Source organism: Ranitomeya imitator, chromosome 7, assembly GCF_032444005.1.
Source record: "Ranitomeya imitator isolate aRanImi1 chromosome 7, aRanImi1.pri, whole genome shotgun sequence".
NCBI lineage: Eukaryota > Metazoa > Chordata > Amphibia > Anura > Dendrobatidae > Ranitomeya > Ranitomeya imitator.
In genome coordinates, this window is record NC_091288.1 from 99,582,933 (window position 1) to 99,603,010 (window position 20,078).

At 42.6% G+C, this 20,078-nt stretch overlaps 1 protein-coding gene across 5 annotated transcripts in view; it reads left to right on the forward strand.

Moving 5' to 3' along the window:
* The window catches only part of ADAM23 (ADAM metallopeptidase domain 23), a 401,035-nt gene that overhangs the window by 255,187 nt on the left and 125,770 nt on the right, over window positions 1-20,078 (forward strand). For all 5 annotated transcript variants that reach the window (XR_011314664.1, XM_069733684.1, XM_069733681.1 and 2 more), the window contains exon 10: window positions 992-1,063. Coding sequence is in view for 4 of the 5 variants with exons in the window: in XM_069733684.1 (XP_069589785.1) it covers window positions 992-1,063 (72 nt within the window). In the remaining variant the exon portion in view is untranslated. The remainder of the gene's footprint in view (window positions 1-991; window positions 1,064-20,078) is intronic.

Consider the following 20,078-nt stretch of genomic DNA (forward strand, 5'->3'; position numbering starts at 1 on the left):
CTGTTCTTCTTAGAACTGTATGAGCAAACTGACAACTGAGTGTCACTAGTTGAGTATGTCTCACACAGCCCGACACTGTCCAATCAGTGCCGCCGGTGCCAGACTGTAGGGATTCACCCCTTTGACAAATGAGCACCCAGTTGTTTATTCAAAAACATTCAAGAGGAATAACAGAGGAACAACGTGGAGTTAAAGATACTGCAGATTTGTTATTTTCTGGTGAATATTCGTATTAAGTAAAACCAATGAGAAGAGTTAACAAGGCGCAAGGCCAGGATAGGATACAGGTGGATCCTCGGAGGTTGGATCCAGGCGCCAGGACTTCCATTTACAAACATTAGGTTCTTAGACAGGACACAAAAATGCCGGCTTCTGCGTGTCTTTCCTTCCCGTTAATAACAGTACTGGATGTATGCTGCTAACATCACACTGTAAGCTAAAAGGGTCTCCAGGACTCAGATATTGGTGACTTATCGATAAGATCAGTGGGGTCTGACACGTGACACCAGTATAAGCAATGTACAGAACGGAGAACTGCAGTTATGTTTAATGTAAGATATCCGCTCATCGGTGGGTGTGCCGATTGTCAGACCCCAACCATCTTATATCGATGACCTAATCTACATATATATCAGCAATATGTTAGTCCTGTACAATCCATTTCATCTATCTATATCCAACTATATAGGTTTCCTGTTGAATAATTTTCTTGCATTATGGTATAAAAATGGTAAAATCCTTTCTAATGCTGTGTTCAGCCCACACTCAGCTGTTTGTTCAGTATGTATGCACCCCTGGATCTGACAGATGCAGCAATCTAATGTAAGCAGAATAAATAATGTCATTTGGGGCAGCACATTTCTAATTGCCCCAGGACAAGCATTTCATCACCACATGGGGGCGGTATTGCATTTTATAATTTCTATAGCTACAAATCTGATGCTTTATCTCAGTGCTCCAATCTGATGACCATCTGTAATTTGTCTTATAGTACAAGAAACAACGCTCCTCCTACATTCATACCAGCAACTTTGCGAAATCCGTGGTAAACGTTGTTGATTCTGTGAGTATGTCACATATTTATTACTGTTTTTGTAAAGTTTGCAATATTTGTTATGTTTGTCATGTATAAAAGTAAGGACACCCCAATATTAAAGTGGTAATCCCATTTGGCACATTTAAGGCTACGTTCACACTAGCGTTATGCTAGTTTGCGTCGGGTTTGCGTCGGGTGACGCAGCGGCGACGCATGCGTCATGCGCCCCTATATTTAACATGGGGGACGCATGCGTTTTTGTTTGTTGCGTTGTGCGACGCATGCGTCTTTTTTGCCGCAAGCGTCGGACCAAGAAAACGCAACAAGTTGCATTTTTCTTGCGTCCAAATTTCGGCAAAAAACGACGCATGCGTCGCAAAACGCAGCGTTTTTGTGTGCGTTTTGGTGCGTTTTTGCGTGCATTGTGCGTTGCGTCGCTGACGCAGCGGCGCACAACGCTAATGTGAACGTAGCCTAAGTTATATCCACAGAATATAAATGTTTAGTACATGTGGGTCCCACTAGTATGACCCACACCTATATGAAGAACGAGGCTCTGCCACATTCAGCTGTCAATGGACAGGAATCATTTGTATGGTAAATCCCAACCTCTTCTTCCATGACCGCAGGGCGTAACAGGGCCCCATCCTCAATATAGATACAGGTCAAATTCATGGGACCCAGAGGCGTACCTAGGTAACCTTGGTTATAACTCGTAACGTCCTCTAATACTGGAGGAGAACCTCAGCAGATGACCGCGCTATTACTGAAGATAATCTCTATATAAAGACCAGTATGGATATTACCGCCATATGGTCAGTGGTAGATACCAGTCCTACAGAACATATAAGAGATCACAGCACAGTTACAGATAATGTCTTACCGCTGATGTTCTTTCTGATAGAATCGTTCATTTTTCCCGTCTTTTCCATCTGGCCCAGACTGATATGACAACTTCTTCCAGCCAGAACTTGTCTGCAGAGAATACAACAAAGACACATTTCACTTCTCATATTCCAGCCCCATCACCATCTATTCCCAACCTGCACAAACTCCTTGTCCTGCTGATACCCCAATACTCAGCCGCTGCTGCCGTATGTGTCCCTATTACTGCACCTGATACCCCAATACTGAGCTGCTGCTGCCGTATGTGACCCTATTACTGCCCCTGATACCCCGATACTGAGCTGCTGCTGCCATATGTGTCCCTATTACTGCACCTGATACCCCAATACTGAGCCACTGCTGCCGTATGTGACCCTATTACTGCCCCTGATACCCCGATACTGAGCCGCTGCTGCCGTATGTGTCCCTATTACTGCCCCTGATACCCCGATACTGAGCCGCTGCTGCCGTATGTGACCCTATTACTGCACCTGATACCCCAATACTGAGCTGCTGCTGCCGTATGTGACCCTATTACTGCCCCTGATACCCCGATACTGAGCCGCTGCTGCCGTATGTGTCCCTATTACTGCACCGGATACCCCAATACTGAGCTGCTGCTGCCGTATGTGTCCCTATTACTGCACCTGATACCCCAATACTGAGCCGCTGCTGCCCTATGTGACCCTATTACTGCACCTGATACCCCAATACTGAGCTGCTGCTGCCGTATGTGACCCTATTACTGCACCTGATACCCCAATACTGAGCTGCTGCTGCCGTATGTGTCCCTATTACTGCACCTGATACCCCAATACTGAGCTGCTGCTGCCGTATGTGACCCTATTACTGCACCTGATACCCCAATACTGAGCTGCTGCTGCCGTATGTGACCCTATTACTGCCCCTGATACTCCGATACTGAGCCGCTGCTGCCGTATGTGTCCCTATTACTGCACCTGATACCCCAATACTGAGCTGCTGCTGCCGTATGTGACCCTATTACTGCACCTGATACCCCGATACTGAGCTGCTGCTGCCATATGTGTCCCTATTACTGCACCTGATACCCCAATACTGAGCTGCTGCTGCCGTATGTGACCCTGTTACTGCACCTGATACCCCAATACTGAGCTGCTGCTGCCGTATGTGACCCTATTACTGCCCCTGATACCCCGATACTGAGCCGCTGCTGCCGTATGTGTCCCTATTACTGCACCTGATACCCCAATACTGAGCTGCTGCTGCCGTATGTGACCCTATTACTGCCCCTGATACCCCGATACTGAGCTGCTGCTGCCATATGTGTCCCTATTACTGCACCTGATACCCCAATACTGAGCCACTGCTGCCGTATGTGACCCTATTACTGCCCCTGATACCCCGATACTGAGCCGCTGCTGCCATATGTGTCCCTATTACTACACCTGATAGCCCAATACTGAGCTGCTGCTGCTATATGTGTCCCTATTACTGCACCTGATACCCCAATACTGAGCCGCTGCTGCTGTATGTGTCCCTATTACTGCTCCTGATACCCCAATACTGAGCCGCTGCTGCCATATGTGTCCCTATTACTGCACCTGATACCCCAATACTGAGCCGCTGCTGCCGTTTGTGACCCTATTACTGCACATGATACCCCAATACTGAGCCGCTGCTGCCATATGTGTCCCTATTACTGCACCTGATACCCCAATACTGAGCCACTGCTGCTGTATGTGTCCCTATTACTGTACCTGCTGTGTGGTTCTCTGTGCCCTCTAAATTCTAAAGCAGCCCTCTATAATATAGTAATGCCCTGTGCAAGTGCCCTAGAAAACAGTGCCCATATTTTGCCCCCTAGAAAGTAATATGGCCCGTGTGCCCCCTTGATAGCCACAGTAACCTGAGTTCCCCTATAACAATAAGTGCCCACTTTACATTTAATAATGTTCCGAGTCTCCACCCCCTTACAGCTCTCCTATACACAGTATAATGCTCTCTTATACACAGTATAATGCCCCCTCACTGTATAGTATCACCCACACAGTATACTGACTCCTTAGTAGCCCTCAAACTGTTTGATGGCTCCAACACTGTATAATGACCCCCACGCTGTAATCTCTAGTCTACACTGTATGATGGCCCCCTAGATAGCCTCCATATACAGTAGCATAATGCACCAAATAGTCCACAATATAGTATAATGCACCTCCCATAGGCAGACTCTATAGCATAAGGCAGCACCCCTATAGGCAGACCCTGTAATAAGGCAGCACCCCCATGATCAGACCCTGTAATAAGTCAGCACCCCCATAGGCAGACCCTATAATAAGACAGCCCCCATAGTCAGACCCTGTAATGAGGCAGCAACCCCGTAGTCAGACCCTATAATGAGGCAGCACCCCTATAGTCAGACCCTGTAATAAGCCAGCCCCCATAGTCAGACCCTGTAATAAGACAGTACCCCCATAGTCAGACCCTGTAATTAGGCAGCACCCCTATAGGCAGACCCTGTAATAAGGCAGCACCCCTATAGGCAGACCCTGTAATAAGGCAGCACCCCCATAGTCAGACCCTGTAATAAGGCAGCCCCCATATTCAGACCCTGTAATAAGGCAGCACCCCCATAGTAAGACCCTGTAATAAGGCAGCACCCCTATAGGCAGACCCTGTAATAAGGCAGCACCCCTATAGGCAGACCCTGTAATAAGGCAGTACCCCCATAGTCAGACCCTGTAATAAGGCAGCCCCCATAGTCAGACCCTGTAATAAGGTAGCACCCCCATAGGCAGACCATGTAATAAGTCAGCCCCCATAGTCAGACCCTGTAATAAGGCAGCCCCCATAGTCAGACCCTGTAATAAGGCAGCCCCCATAGTCAGACCCTGTAATAAGGCAGCCCACATATTCAGACCCTGTAATAAGGCAGCACCCCCATAGTCAGACACTGTAATAAGGCAGCCCCCATAGTCAGACCCTGTAATAAGGCAGCCCCCATAGTCAGACCCTGTAAGAAGGCAGCCCCCATAGTCAGACCCTGTAATAAGGCAGCCCCCATATTCAGACCCTGTAATAAGGCAGCACCCCCATAGTAAGACACTGTAATAAGGCAGCCCCCATAGTCAGACCCTGTAATAAGGCAGCCCCCATAGTCAGACCCTGTATGAAGGCAGCCCCCATAGTCAGACCCTGTAATAAGGCAGCCCCCCATATTCAGACCCTGTAATAAGGCAGCACCCCCATAGTAAGACACTGTAATAAGGCAGCCCCCATAGTCAGACCCTGTAATAAGGCAGCCCCCATAGTCAGACCCTGTAAGAAGGCAGCCCCCATAGTCAGACCCTGTAATAAGGCAGCCCCCATAGTCAGACCCTGTAATAAGGTAGCACCCCCATAGGCAGACCCTGTAATAATGCAGTCCCATATTCAGACCCTGTAATAAGGCAGCCCCCATAGTCAGACGCTGTAATAAGGCAGCCCCCATAGTCAGAACCTTTAATAAGGCAGCCCCCATAGTCAGACCCTGTAATAAAGCAGCCCCCATAGTCAGACGCTGTAATAAGGTGGCAGCCCCCCATATAGGCAGATCCTGTAATAAGGTAGCAGCGCCAATAAATAAATACTCACCTTTCTTCTTCCTGGTTCCTGCGCTGCTGATCTCCTGACAGCGGGCTCCGAGCAGTGACGTCATCGCACCCGCTGTCAGTGTCGGCGACATCAGACGCCGACACTGACAGGGGGATGATGGGAGAAGGAGTGTAGCGCTCCTTATCCCATCATTGCGATCAGCTGTATCAGCTTCATGCCGGTACAGCTGATCTTCCGATGACGGCGGGGGGTCCACTGCTGGCACTGGGCCCCCCACGCCTGCTCAGAGGCTGCACAGCGGCCAAGCGGCAGAGCAGGGAGATTGATTCTCCCTGCTCTGCCGCAGAATATTATTAAAACACAGAAGTACCACAGAGTATCACAGACTATATATCAATGTTGCATATACCACAAATTTATTTTATATAGTGATTTCAGGTACTCTGTGAAGAAATGTGTGATTACCACCACCACAAGGAGTAAAACAACCCAAGCACCATGACCATAGACCTACCAGAGATTAACACCACACCAGGAATATAATCTTAAAATCAGCTTTGATTACAAAATTCAAGTGGCAACATTACATCAAATATAAAATCAAATAACAGTACGCTCCACAGGACATCAATAATTATAATATAGTATATAGTACAATAGCAGCAAAACCCAAAACAATATAGATCCCTACCAAAAATTTAAAATATGTTATATGTATCAAATTATAAATATCATATATATACATAGTACATACAATATACCATGTACAGCATATAGGCTATTTCTATGCAGAAAATATTAGCATGAAATTGTGTGACTATAAAATATGTAAAAGCAAAAAACTACATATAATGACTACGGTGCTTATATGCTGCAACAATCTACCCTACCATACCTGCCATACATGCTCAACTGCGTTAATATATCCACACAAACTTTATTAATGGTTATACTGGATGAATGTTTATGCGGTTACACATATGATAGTTGTGATCAAAGGATACGATTTGGGCAGTAGGCATCAATATATTAATATAGGTCTATTCCTTATATGTTCAATTTCTAGAGACACACTTTATTAAAAGTGTTCTGCCAGTATTACATTCAGTAGCAGAACATAAGTGCGTAAATATATAATGTATTAATATAGATCTGCTCCCTACATGTTTATTTTCTAGTGACATACTGCATTAAAAGCGCTCTGCCAGCATTACATCTCAGCAGCAGAATTTAAGTTTGCAAATATATAATTTCCCTTTTTTAAGGCTTAATTTTGTGAATACCCACTCAGTTTGGTCATTTTAGACATTTACATGTACGCGTTACCTCCTATACTGCGCCCCTGGTGGAGCGCATGTGCGGTCTGTGTTCTGGGATCTGTTGTTGCGTCCCAGTGTCCTTGGTAACGTCGGGTACTCTGTCCCGTACGTCCGGTCACGTGGGTGCGTGACCTCAGCTTCCCGGATCCTCCTGACCGCGCATGCGCCGGCGGTACTAGTGGCGCCAGGAATAGATAGAACGCTAGTATATAATCCTATCCGGACTCAGATGTAACACCCCCTGACGAAGGAATTTTTCCGAAACGTGCGTCAGGGTGCGTTCCCACAGGACTGAGCAACCCAAGGTATGAAATAATGACAATATAATTTTTGATCCCCTCCGCAATTTTTACATATCATAGCGCTTCACTTGTATTTCTTGCAGCAGAGTAATTACCTTTTCTAAAGCATAAATATATGGTTGCTATATGCATAGCAACTTCTTCGGCACATATATATTTGTGTCTATATGCACAGTACATAGCACTTTTGTTTGGTCTTTGGGCTCATTTGAGCAAGCAAGCACTTTGTGTGATAGTAAGCAGCTGGTCATTGTTTTACTCAGCACGTGGCACTTTCTTTGGTGTTTAGGTTTACAGCATATAAGCACTTACAGGCGCATATAGGTGCATAAGCAGTGTATATATCTTAAGGTATCTTTGTGTGGAAACTTCCTGAAGAAGAAGCCATGAGCTTCAAAACGCGTTGAATAAACCACCCGAACATCTTACAAGTATATCTGGATCTATTATTTGTCGCAGCAATGCGGATGTAATCCACATTTCATTTATTATAACAGATGTCCTTGACATTTCACTATATTTTATATATTTATTTTTACCAGTCTGAGTAACAGTCTGAGTAACACTATGTTCTACTTAATGCAAAAAAGGTGAAAATTTTATTTCATGCTCCAGAGTCAAAGTAATAGCTGTGCATTATTTCAATCTTGGAGTCTGTGGTACAAACGTAAACGTAGGAAGTAAAGGTCGCTATACGTTTTACTCACAGCATGAGAGGAGAGCTGTTCAATTTCCCTCTTGGGAATAATAATACAGGAGTTCCTGACAAACCTTAGCTGAACTTGAACAATATACAGTATGTTCATCAAGTTTTTCCCCCGTTTTATATTCTCTAAAAATTACCCTGTTCTCTTGGTTCCTAAAAATGGGCAGCATGGTGGCTCAGTGGTTAGTGCTGCAGACTTGCAGCGCTGGGGTCTTGGGTTCATGTCCCACCAAGGCCAGCATCTGCAGGGAGTTTGTATAATCTCACCATGTTTGCTTGGGTTTCCTCCAGGTTCTCTGGCTTCCTCCCACACTCCATACTGATAGGGAATTTAGATTGTGTGCCCCATTGGGGACAGCGATGATTATGTCTGTAAAGTGCTGCGGAATAAGAAAGCGCTATGTAAGCAAAGAATAATAATAATATAAATTGCTGAGGAAGAAAAGAATGCTTGAAGGGGTTCTCCGTTGAAGAGAAGTTATCACCTATCCACAGGATAGGTGCTAAGTAGTGACGAGCGAGTGTACTCGTTGCTTGGGTGACCTCTGAGTATTTATGACTGCTAAGAGATTTAGTTTTCATCCCGGCAGCTGAATTATTTACAGCTACTAGCCAGGCTGAGTATATGTGGGGGTTGCCTGGTTGCTAGGGAATCCCCACATGTACTTGGGCTGGCTACTAGCTGTAAATCATTCAGCTGCCGTGATGAAAACTAAATCTCCGAGCAGTCATAAATACTCGGAAGTCACCCCAGCAACCAATATACTCGCTCATCACTAGGGCTAAGTAAAATATCAATGGAGGTCCAACCACTGGGACTTGCACAGATCTGCCGAACTGGTCGCACTTTTATCTTCTTTAGAATGGTACGCAGTGAGGCTGTTGGAAAAAGCCAGCAGCCCCCTAGAGGATGAATGGCATGGTGGTTGGGCATGCGTTCTGCCGCTCCATTCTAATAAAATAGTGTAAAAGTGCAAACCTCCCTCAATGCCTAAATTATCACGCATCCTGTAAGTAGGTGATAACTCATCTTTCCTGGACAACCCCTTATTATATATAGAATCGTACTGAAAAAAAGATGCTCAAAATTGAATTTTACCTGCCAGCTGGAAAGTTAGACATGAATCACTGCCTCGATGAGTTTATGCCTCCAACATAGATGTTGAGAGAAGGTACATCATAACACTCATGATGCCATGTTCGTACTGACACAATAAAGCAATAAACCCATCTTGTTAAAAATGGATATTGATTTTTTGATCCATCCATATGTTCGTTAGTACATGTGCGTACAGTATATAGACAATAGGATTTTGCTGTTCATACAGTAACATAATCACACCTCCTTGTTTATGTACAGCTCAGTGCAAATGATTGTCCAGGTCAATAAATTAAACCCAAGTCTAGAGGTTCTCTTCTGACGATAATCTCCCACTCCTAACAGCAGCGAACAGTCTCTTATCATCAAGACTTTTTATGAATGTTATTAAAGGGGCTATCCTAATTCAGAAAGGTATCACTTTGAATGTGGATCCATTGTAATGGGACATTTCAAAGTTGCAATCTGAGGATCTAATGGAGTCCTATCGAGAAGTTCCCCCAGCAATCAGCAAGTTATTATCCCTCCTCTGGGCAGGTGATAATAAGCAGAGTTGGAACAAGCCCTCTAAAGCCGGCCATACTCATTAGATAGCTGTCGCCCGAACATCCCATACACATAAAAAAATATTTAGAATTGAGAGTCCTCAGTGGTGATACCTTTTAATGGCTAACTGAAAAAATGCTAACAAATTGCAAGCTTTCGAGACTACTCAGGTCTCTTCATCAGGCATAGACTAATACAAAATCTGGACAGTCACATATTTATGCACAACACAGCACAGAAATAATGCCATCGATGAGACAGGTGACGTGAAGCAAACTACCACTATAGGAGAGTGATAAACAGTTGTGTCCATAAATATTGGAACAGTTCATAGATAAGGAGTGTGAATGTTTTTTTGTCCTCAGATTGGGATCTGGGTTCTGTGTTGTGATTCTGAGAAGCAAATTCCTTAATTGATGTAAAAAGACATAAATACATGTGACACATTCATACCTGCACTGAAAGTGTCAAAGGTTGTCATAAGTTTATACTCCCAGACTCTTCTGACTCTCTGAGATTTGAATTTACCTTTTGCAAGTTACAAGTAATATCATGTCCATGGTGCTGTGATCTGGGATACAAAAATGTTTTGCCACAGGTAGATCCATTCTTTTTTCTCTTATTGTGTGGCGGTGAAAATTCATCCTTGTTCTAAGCTTTTGCCCTGTCTCCCCTACATACAGACCCCCAGTTGGACATTTGGTACATATAATTAAGTACATCACATTAGATGTGATGCAGCTGAAAGTACCTGGGATCTTGTAGTGATGTGAATTGGGGATTTTAATCTTGTCTGTAGTCATTATAAATGGACCGGTTTTCCATTTTTTTCTGGATGGAAGGAAAGGTTCCTGCAGCGCTCCTTCCACCAAGCGCACCTGTGTTCTCTATGTGTATGTAGCAGCTTTTCTCCGGGAGAACAATGTGGTCGACAATCCAAATTCGGACATGCAAAATCAACATCTCTGCTCATCATTCGTCGGCTGACTGCCCCATACACATTAGACCATCAGCCAAACCTGTCAGTATCAGCATGTTTATTCTCATGTTTATGTGACATTAAGTGGTGTAAACTCAGTTTCAATGGTTAATTTCTATCTTTTCTACAGGTCTTCTGATTTATCAGTATTGTGTTCTTGATTTCTAGGCTCTTGCTCTTTTTCCCCCAAGTGTTCTGTGTTTTTCATCTAATGTTTAACTTAATAGCTAAAATGAAAAACCATAAGCATTTTTAAGCTAGGTGAAGGGTCAGACTTGACTTGTATTTGCAACACTGACAGGTTATAAGGTATAGCAATGGTCCTGTATTGCTGTATCTTACAACTGCGACCAGTGTGCAGAAAGTGAAAGTCCCAATAGTGGGAATAAGTAAAAAAAAGTGAAAAAAGTTGTACAAATATATTTTTTTAAATAAAAAAATATATACTGTATATACAGTGGGGGAAATAAGTATTTGATCCCTTGCCAATTTTGTAAGTTTACCCACTGACAAAGATATGAACAGTCTATAATTTTAAGTGTAGGTTAATTTTAACATTGAGAAGTAGAATATCAAAAATAAAATCCAGAAAATCACATTGTATTAATTATAGAAATGTATTTGCATTTTGCAGTGAGAAGTAAGTATTTGATCCCTCTGGCAAACACTTAATCCTTGGTGGAAAAAACCCATGTTGGCAAGCACAGCAGTCAGTTGTTTTTTATAGTTGATGATGAGGTTTGCGCACATGTCAGAAAGAATTTTGGTCCACTCCTCTTTGCAGATCATCTCTAAATCATTAAGATTTGGAGGCTGTTGCTTGGCAACTCGAAGCTTCAACTCCCTCCATAAGTTTTCTATGGGATAAAGGTCTAGAGACTGGCTAGGCCACTCCCTGACCTTAATGTGCTTCATTTTGAGCCACTCCTTTGCTGCCTTGGCTGTATATTTTGGGTCATTGTCTAGCTGGATAACCCAGCCACGACCCATTTTTAATATTCTGGTGAAGTGAAGGAGGTTGTCACTCAGGATTTCACGGTACATGGCTCTATCCATTCTCCCATTGATGTGGTGAAGTAGTCCTGTGCCCTTAGCAGAGAAACACCTCCAAAACATAATGTTTCCACCTCCATGCTTGACAGTGGGAGCGGTGTTCGTTGGGTCATAGGCAGCATTTCTCTTCCTCCAAACACGGTGAGTTGAGTTAATGCCAAAGACCTCAATTTTTGTCTCATCTGACCACAGCACCTTCTCCCAATCATTCACAGAATCATCCAGATGTTCATTGTAAACTTCAGAAGGGCCTGCACATGTGCCTTCTTGTGCAGGGAGACCTTGTGAGCACTACAGGATTTTAAACATTTACGGCGTAATGTGTTGCCAAAGGTTTTCTTGGTGACTGTGGTCCCAGCTGCCTTGAGATTATTAACAAGTTCCCCCCATGTAGTTTTAGGCTGATATTTCACCGTCCTCATAATAAAGGATACTCCATAAGGTGAGATTTTGCATGGTGCCCTAGATCGATGTCAATTGGCAGTCATTTTGTATTTCTTCCATTTTCTTACTATTGCACCAACAGTTGTCTCCTTCTCACCCAGTGTCTTACTTATGGTTTTGTAGCCCATTACAGCTTTGTGCAGGTCTATGATCTTGTCCCTGACATCCTTATAAAGCTCGATCACACAATGCTTCCAAAACCTATATAAATCATTAGTAACACCAGGTACTATAAAAACGGTAATATTTTTATGAAGAAGCAGTGCGAAACATGCGTCGGGGCAGAGGGACGCCCGGGGTACCCACATGTGTACACTTCCAGGTATTGTATGCCCTCTTACTTATTGGCACTTTATATATTCTTATCAGTAGGACAGCAGTGTTTGCACATTCTATTTTGCTACTCAATAATGCGTGTTTAGGCACTTTATATATGGCATGTTGCTATTACAGCCATTTATGTAGCCATGAGAACATGTATTTTGCTTCACGTTGCATTTGCTGTGCTCCTTTGCATCATAATTGCAAAGCGTGTTTAGGGCAGCTATGTTTATACTTTTTTTGTAACAAGCTTGGTTTTTGTGGTATCCTATGGCTTTGAGTCCCCAATTTTTATAACTCAGCAGCTTTCTTATTTTGGTTTCCTTATTTCCTTATTTTTTGTCATTTTCAATAAAATATTACCGTTTTTCTAGTACCTTGTGTTACTAATGATTTATATAGGTTTTGGTAACATTGTGTGATAGAATTAATTAATTAAAGGGGTAATTCACACAAAATTCATACAGGTGTCTATTATTGGGACATTAGTGTGTGATTATATCCTTATAAAGCTCTTTGGTCTTGCCCATGTTGTAGAGGTTAGTCTGACTGATTAATTAAGTCTGTGGACAGGAGTCTTTTATAAAGGTGACTATGCAATACAGCTGTCTTTATTGCAGGAAAGGAGTTGATTAGGAGCGACTAACTGGTCTGTAGAAGCCAGAACTCTTGGTAGAGTAGGGGATCAAATACTTAGTTACTTATTTCTCACTGCAAATAAATTGATATAATTTATACAATGTCATTTTCTGGATTTTATTTTTGATATTCTATCTCTCAATGTTAAAATTAACCTACCCTTAAAATTATAGACGGTTCATGTCTTTGTCAGTGGGCAAACTTACAAAATCAGCAAGGGATCAAATACTTACAGCTCTGGCAAAAATTAAGAGACCACTGCAAAATGTTCAGTTTGTCTGATTTTTCTCTTTATAGGTACCATATATACTCGAGTATAAGCCGAGATTTTCAGCCCACTTTTTTGGGCTGCAAGTCCCTCTCTCGGCTTATACTCGAGTCATACCCAGGGGTTGGCAGGGGAGGGGAAGCGGGGGCTGTCTAATTATACTTACCTACTCCTGGCACGGTCCCTGCACGTCCCTGCTTCTTCCAGCGCTGCAGCTTCTTCCTGTAGTGAGCGGTCACATGGTCCCATCATTACAGTAATGAAAATGCGGCTCCACCTCCTATAGAGGTGGAGCCGCATATCCATTACTGTAATGAGCGGTAACGGTGACCGCTCACTACAGGAAGAAAATGTGGCGCTAGGGAACAGACGTGCAGCGACGGCACCAGGAGCAGGCAAGTATGACGGGGGCAGTGGGCGATACTCACCTGCTCCTCGTTCCACCGTTGGCGCCACTGTGTCTTCCACAGTGACGCTCAGGTCAGAGGGCACGGTGACGTGATTAGTGCGCACCGCCCTCTTCCTGAACATCGGCGCAGAGGATGGGAAGACACAGCGGCGGTCAGCAGTGGAACGGGAAAGGTGAGTATAGCAAGTGCCGGGGGCCTGAGAGGTGAGTATGTAATTTTTTTTATTTTTTTAATCGCAGCAACAGCATATGGGGCAAATATCTGTATGGATCATCTTATGTGGCCATGTGCAGCATTATATGGGGGCAAATATCTATATGGGGCATCTTATGTGGCCATGTGCAGCATGATAGGGGGAAAATATCTGTATGGGCATCTTATGTGGCCATGTGCAGCATGATATGGGGGCAAATATCTGTATGGGGCATTTGTATGGGGCCATGTGCAGCATTATATGGGGGCAAATATCTGTATGGAGCATCTTATGGGGTCATAATCAACATTTGTGGAGCATTATACGGGGCAAATATCTGTATGGAGCATCTTATGTGGCCATGTGCAGCTTTATATGGGGCAGTTATCTGTATGGAGCATCTTATGGGGCCATGTGCAGCATTATATGGGGCAATTATCTGTATGGAGCATCTTATGGGGCCATAATCCACATTTGTGGAGCATTATATGGGGCAAATGTCTGTATGGAGCATCTTATGGAGGTCAGACTAAAATAGTAGGGCAAATAGGAAGTTCCAGGACAGGACGAAGTACCAGACTGCATCTTGGACAAGGGCAAAACAGGCTCCATGGAAACATCCGGATCCTTACAGTATGACAGCAGCCAAACATTAAAACCCAATATAAATTTGGTATTGCTGTAATCACTCTGACCTGAAGAATAAAGTAATCTAATCAGTTATACCGAACAAGGAACGGCATAAGAAATTAATAAAACCAATTCTTCACCTACTGTTTGTTCATTCTGCCTCCAAAGATGGCAGTAAAGCTCGGCTCCCATGTGTCCTGCACTCTACGCTGAGTGCTTATACTGGGGTTTCCATGCAAATCTCTGAAATGCGTGATTGACGGAACCCCCTGAGGAAGATTCCCTAACATGAGGCCGATGGAGACCCTATGGACGCCGTCTAAGCTGTGATCCAGCGGTGTCCATCTTTTTAGGCGTGCATAAAAGTGCCATTGGCCACATTTTTGTACACATCTGAAAAAAAGGACAACGCTGATCAGAGGCCAGACGGAGTCCAGAGTAACTCTGCTGCCTCATTATAGTGAGTGCCTCCCTCGGGGGTTTCATCTGATTTAAAGGGAATCCCCGATGTAAGTGCTCAGCTTACAGTGTCTGTCGGATAAATGTGATCCAAAATGTTATGTAAAATGTTCTCAACAAAAGCTTCAACTCCATCCACAAAAAAGGCAAGTCCCCGCTCAGGTCCATCATCTGCTAGCTGAAATATAGGGGGCTTCCATGTTACTGGTAGCACAAAGGCTCTCGAAAAACGAAATGGCCCTCGCCCCCCAAAAGAAGTTCAACAAATTATGTGCTCCCAAATCCAAATGCCCCCCTCTGTTCTGAGCCCCAGTGTGCCTAAACCATAGTTAGTGCCTACATGTTTGGCATTTCTGTAGAGACGAGAGCCCATCTAATTTATGGGTGCATGAGCTGGGAGCAACATACTGGTCACTTCAACGGCAGTTTGCAATTTTTGCTCAGCAACATCTACTGCTGCTTGTTTCTGGAAAAAACCCATGGCGTTAAAATCAAGGTGCTTACCACTCATCTAGATACATTCCTTTAGGCGTCTAGCTTCCAAAATGGTGTCACTTGTGGGGGTTTTCCACTGTTTAGGCACATCAGTTGCTCTCGAAACGAGAAGTGACACCGGCAGACCATTCCATCAAAGTCTGCTTTCCGAAATGCCACTCCATCTATTCTGAACTCTGCTGTGAGCCTAAACAGTAGTTTACCCCCACATATGGGGTATCTGCATACTCAGGAGAAGTTGCACAACAAATTTTGGGGGTCGATTTTCTCCTGCTGTCCTTTTTGAAAATAAAAAAATTGGGGCTTAATAATATTTTTGTGGCTCAATGTTACAAACTTCTGTAAAGCACCTGGGAGTTCAAGGTGCTCACTACACATCTAAATAAGTTCCCTGAGTGGTCTAGTTTCCAAAATTGTGTCACTTGTTGGGTGTTTTCACTGTTTAGGCACATCAGGGGCTCTCCAAACGCGATATGGCATCCGCTAATTATTCCAGCAAATTTTACATTCAAAAAGTCAAATGGCCCTCCTTCCCTTCCGAGCCCTGCCATGTGCCCAAACAGTGGTTTTCCCCATACACATGGGGTATCGGCATGCTCAGGAGAACTAACACAACAAATTTTGGAGTCCATTTTTTCCTGTTACCCTTACAAAAATAAAATATTTGGGGTCTAAAGTAAAAATTTTGTGACAAAAAGTTAAATGTTCATTTTTTCCTTCATACAAGCCAGAGCTGGTATGTCACTCCCCATAAGGAGAAACGTTGTCCCTTAGACCCCAGTCCAGAGCCTCTCATCCAGCCAAATTAGTTCTCATGCTCTGCATTGACGAGGGCCAACAGCCCGAAACACTGTGTCTGCGAATAGAGATACGGATTTGGCTTTTATCCTAAGTCATATTGCACGACTCGTTAAAGGGTTGATTGTGACTTGTAGGATCGCTACTTCCAACAGGTGGCGATATAGAGTTTAAGTCCTCTTTTTCTCTGAAGAGGCAATTTCCATATTATATTTCCCATAGGAGCATTGCATGACGAATAAGCCTCCTTACTGACAAGCCAGACCTTTTATGTTCCTCTACATAAGGAGAAACGTTGCCCCTTAGACCCCAGTCCAGAGCCTCTCATCTAGCCAAATTAGTTCTCATGCTTCATACAGACAAGGGGCAACAACCCGAAACACCGCATCTGCGAATTGAGATACTGATTTGGCTTTTATCCTAAGTCATATTGCACAACTCGTTAAAGGGTTGATTGTGACTTGTAGGATCGCTACTTCTAACAGGTGGCTCTATACAGTTTAAGTCCTCTTTTTCTCTGAAAAGGCAATTTGCATATAATTTTTTCCTTCCACATTCCAAAATTCCTGTGAAACACCTGAAGGGTTAATAAACATCTTGAATGTGGTTTTGAGCGCCTTGAGGAGTGCAGTTTTTTAGAATGGTGTCACTTTGGGGTATTTTCTGTCCTATAGCCCCTCAAAGCCACTTCAAATGTGATGCGGTCCCTAAAAAAATGGTTTTGTAAATCTTGTTGGAAAAATGAGAAACCTCTGGTCAACTTTTAACCCTTTTAACGTCCTAAGAAAAAAAAATGATGTTTCAGAAATTGTGCTGATGTAAAGTGACATGTTAGAATGTTATTTATTAACTATTTTGTGTGATATACGGTAACTCTCTGATTTAAGGGCATACAACTTAAAGTTTGAAAATTGCTAATTTTTCGCCATATTTCCTTTTTTTCACAACTAAATTCTAGTCATATTGAAGAAATTTTACCACTTTCAGAAAGTATAATGTGTCACTAAAAAAGTCTTAGAATCAGTGGGATCAGTTGAAGCTTTCAAGAGTTATTACCATATAACATGACACTGGTCAGAATAGTAAATTTTGGCCTGGTCATGAATGTGAAAAGAATTTCAGAGTGAAGGGATTAAATGAAAGGAGGCGTTACCAGTGTGAGACATGTAGATCAGTGAACCTACTGTCAGTCATTACATCTGTCACACTGGTTTCATAGTTGCATATTTTTTTTAGTTTGAAGGTAGACATAAGTCCATCAAGTTCAACCTATACCCTAACATTTTGATCAAGAGAAATTCGAAAAACCCCATGGGGCAGACACTAATTGCTCTATATTAGGGGAAAAAATCCTTCTCGACTCCACATACAGAAATCAGACTAGTTCCCTTTATCAGTGTCACATCACAGAATCTAGCACCCATAACCTGTAATATTATATTTTCCTATGACTTACATGCCCATATAGACTGTTTAGGATGGTTGATCCCACTGACTGATTCCCTCAAATAAAGGTACTTATAGGCTCCTTGCAACAAGAGATTCTTGCTGAAATGAATGCTGAGCATCTGGTTGCCAAGGTCTCCTGAAATAGGATTTCTTTGAGATAATTACCTTATTTACCTTAAAAGCCTTTATGGTAAAATGTTAGTTACACTAAAATGAACACAACTAGTACTTTCTACAGTATACTTTAACACAATGATATTCGAAAGTAAAAAACACATTCAGTAAAAAAAGGGAACATCTGCTTGGCTTGAGTGCAGTGCAATAAAGCTTGCCATTTTATTGATGCACATTAATCAGCAACTAGTTCACAGCTTATAATCATCCAAAGGCAAATAAACATTGTCCATGTGACGCCACCTGGCCGACCTAAGTGAGCACATGGCAGGTGGGTGACACATGAAGGGAAATTCTCAGTAACACTCTAAATATAATAGCAATCCAATTACAGTTTGAAAGTGGCGGTAAGCGACACCAGGTACATCCTGGTATAGCTCAGTACCTGCACCGCTATCTATGACTTGGGGAACATGTCACACCACACTATCATTAGTTTGGCAGTATTAATAGGAATGTGTACATAACTGATGTATCTTAGGATTGAGGATGGCTATTTTCTATGAAAATGTTAAACGTCATAGAGAAGGAGGCAATATTTCCACTCTTAACAGTAATAGAAATGTTACCATTGTAATATATAAAGTAGAGAAAAGCACTTGATTAAGACTAACCAATTACCAGAACCAAAGAGACTATCAAACTTCTATTGCCTTGTTTCATAGATGGCATCAAGTATTCTTTTAGCATATTTTTGTTCCTTTTGTGCCTCACAAATGTTTCTTGTTTGTGATCCAAGCACATCAAATGTAGGTTTGCTTATCTGTAACACGTTTCTTCAATCATGTTTTCGCTAGCCTCTTCTGTTTGTCTGCCCATTTGACTGGAGAACACAATTTTCATTGAGTTAGATCTGACAATTGTTTTTGACTAACTTTTGGCAGAAACTTTTTAAGCTACAGGACACCCTCCCTTTGTCCCCAAACCCATATAAAATGTACATATAATGGAAAATAATCCAAAAAATAACCTGCATGTAATGTCTATTTAACCCATTAGCGACAGAGCCAATTTAGTATTTAATGAGCAAGCCAATTTTTACAATTCTGACCATTGTCACTTTATGAGGTTACAGCTCTGGAACGTTTCAACGTATCCCACTGATTCTGAGACTGTTTTTTCATGACATATTGTACTTCATGTTAGTTGAAACATTTCTTCGATATAACTTGCGTTTATTTATGAAAAAAACTGAAATTTGGCCAAAATTTTGAAAATTTCAAACTTAATTTTTGCACCCTTAAATCAGAGAGTGGCGTCACACAAAATAGTTAATAAATAACATTTACCACATGTCAACTTTACATCAGCACAATTTTGGAAACATATTTTTTTTTGTTAGGATGTTATAAGGGTTAAAAGTTGACCAGCGATTTCTCATTTTTCCAACAAAATATACAAAACCATTTTTTTAGAGACCACCTCACATTTGAAGTGAGTTTTGGGGGTCAATATAACAGAAAATACCCAAAAGAGACACCATTCTAAAAACTGCACCCCTCAAGGTGCGCAAAATCAAATTCAAGAAGTTTATTAACCCTTCAGGTGCTTCACAAGAACTAAAGCAATGTGGAAAGAAAAAATATGAACATTTTACTTTTTTCACAAAAAGTTTACTTTGGAACCATTTTTTTTTTATTTTCACAAAAGTCTCATGAGAAAATGGACCACAAAATTTGTTGTGCAAGTTCTCCTTAGTACGCCAATACCCTGAATGTGGGGGAAATCCACTATTTGGGCGCATAGCAGGGCTCAGAAGGAAGGGAGCACCGTTTGACTTTTTGAACTCAAAATTATCTGGAATCAATGGTGGCACCATGTCGCGTTTGGAGACCCCCTGATGTACCTAAACAGTGGAACCTCCCAATTATAACTCCAACCCTAACCCCAACACACCCCTAATCCCAACCCTATTCTTAACCCTAACCACAACACTTACCCCAACACACACATAACCCCAATCCCAACCCTAACCATAGCCCTAACTCACCTCTAACCCTAATCCTCACCCTAACCATAATCCCAACCATAACAACATCCCTAACCCAACCCTAACTTTATCCCAACCCTAACTTTAGTCCAACCCTAACTTTAGCCCAACCCAACTTTAGCCCAACCCTAACTTTAGCCCAACCCTAACTTTAGCCCAACCCTAACCCTAGCCCCAACCCTAATCCTAGCCCAACCCTAACTTTAACCCAACCCTTTCTTAAGCCCAACCTTAACTTTAGCCCAACTCTAACCCTAATGGAAATATGGAAATAAATACATTTTTTTTAATTTTATTATTTTTACCTAAC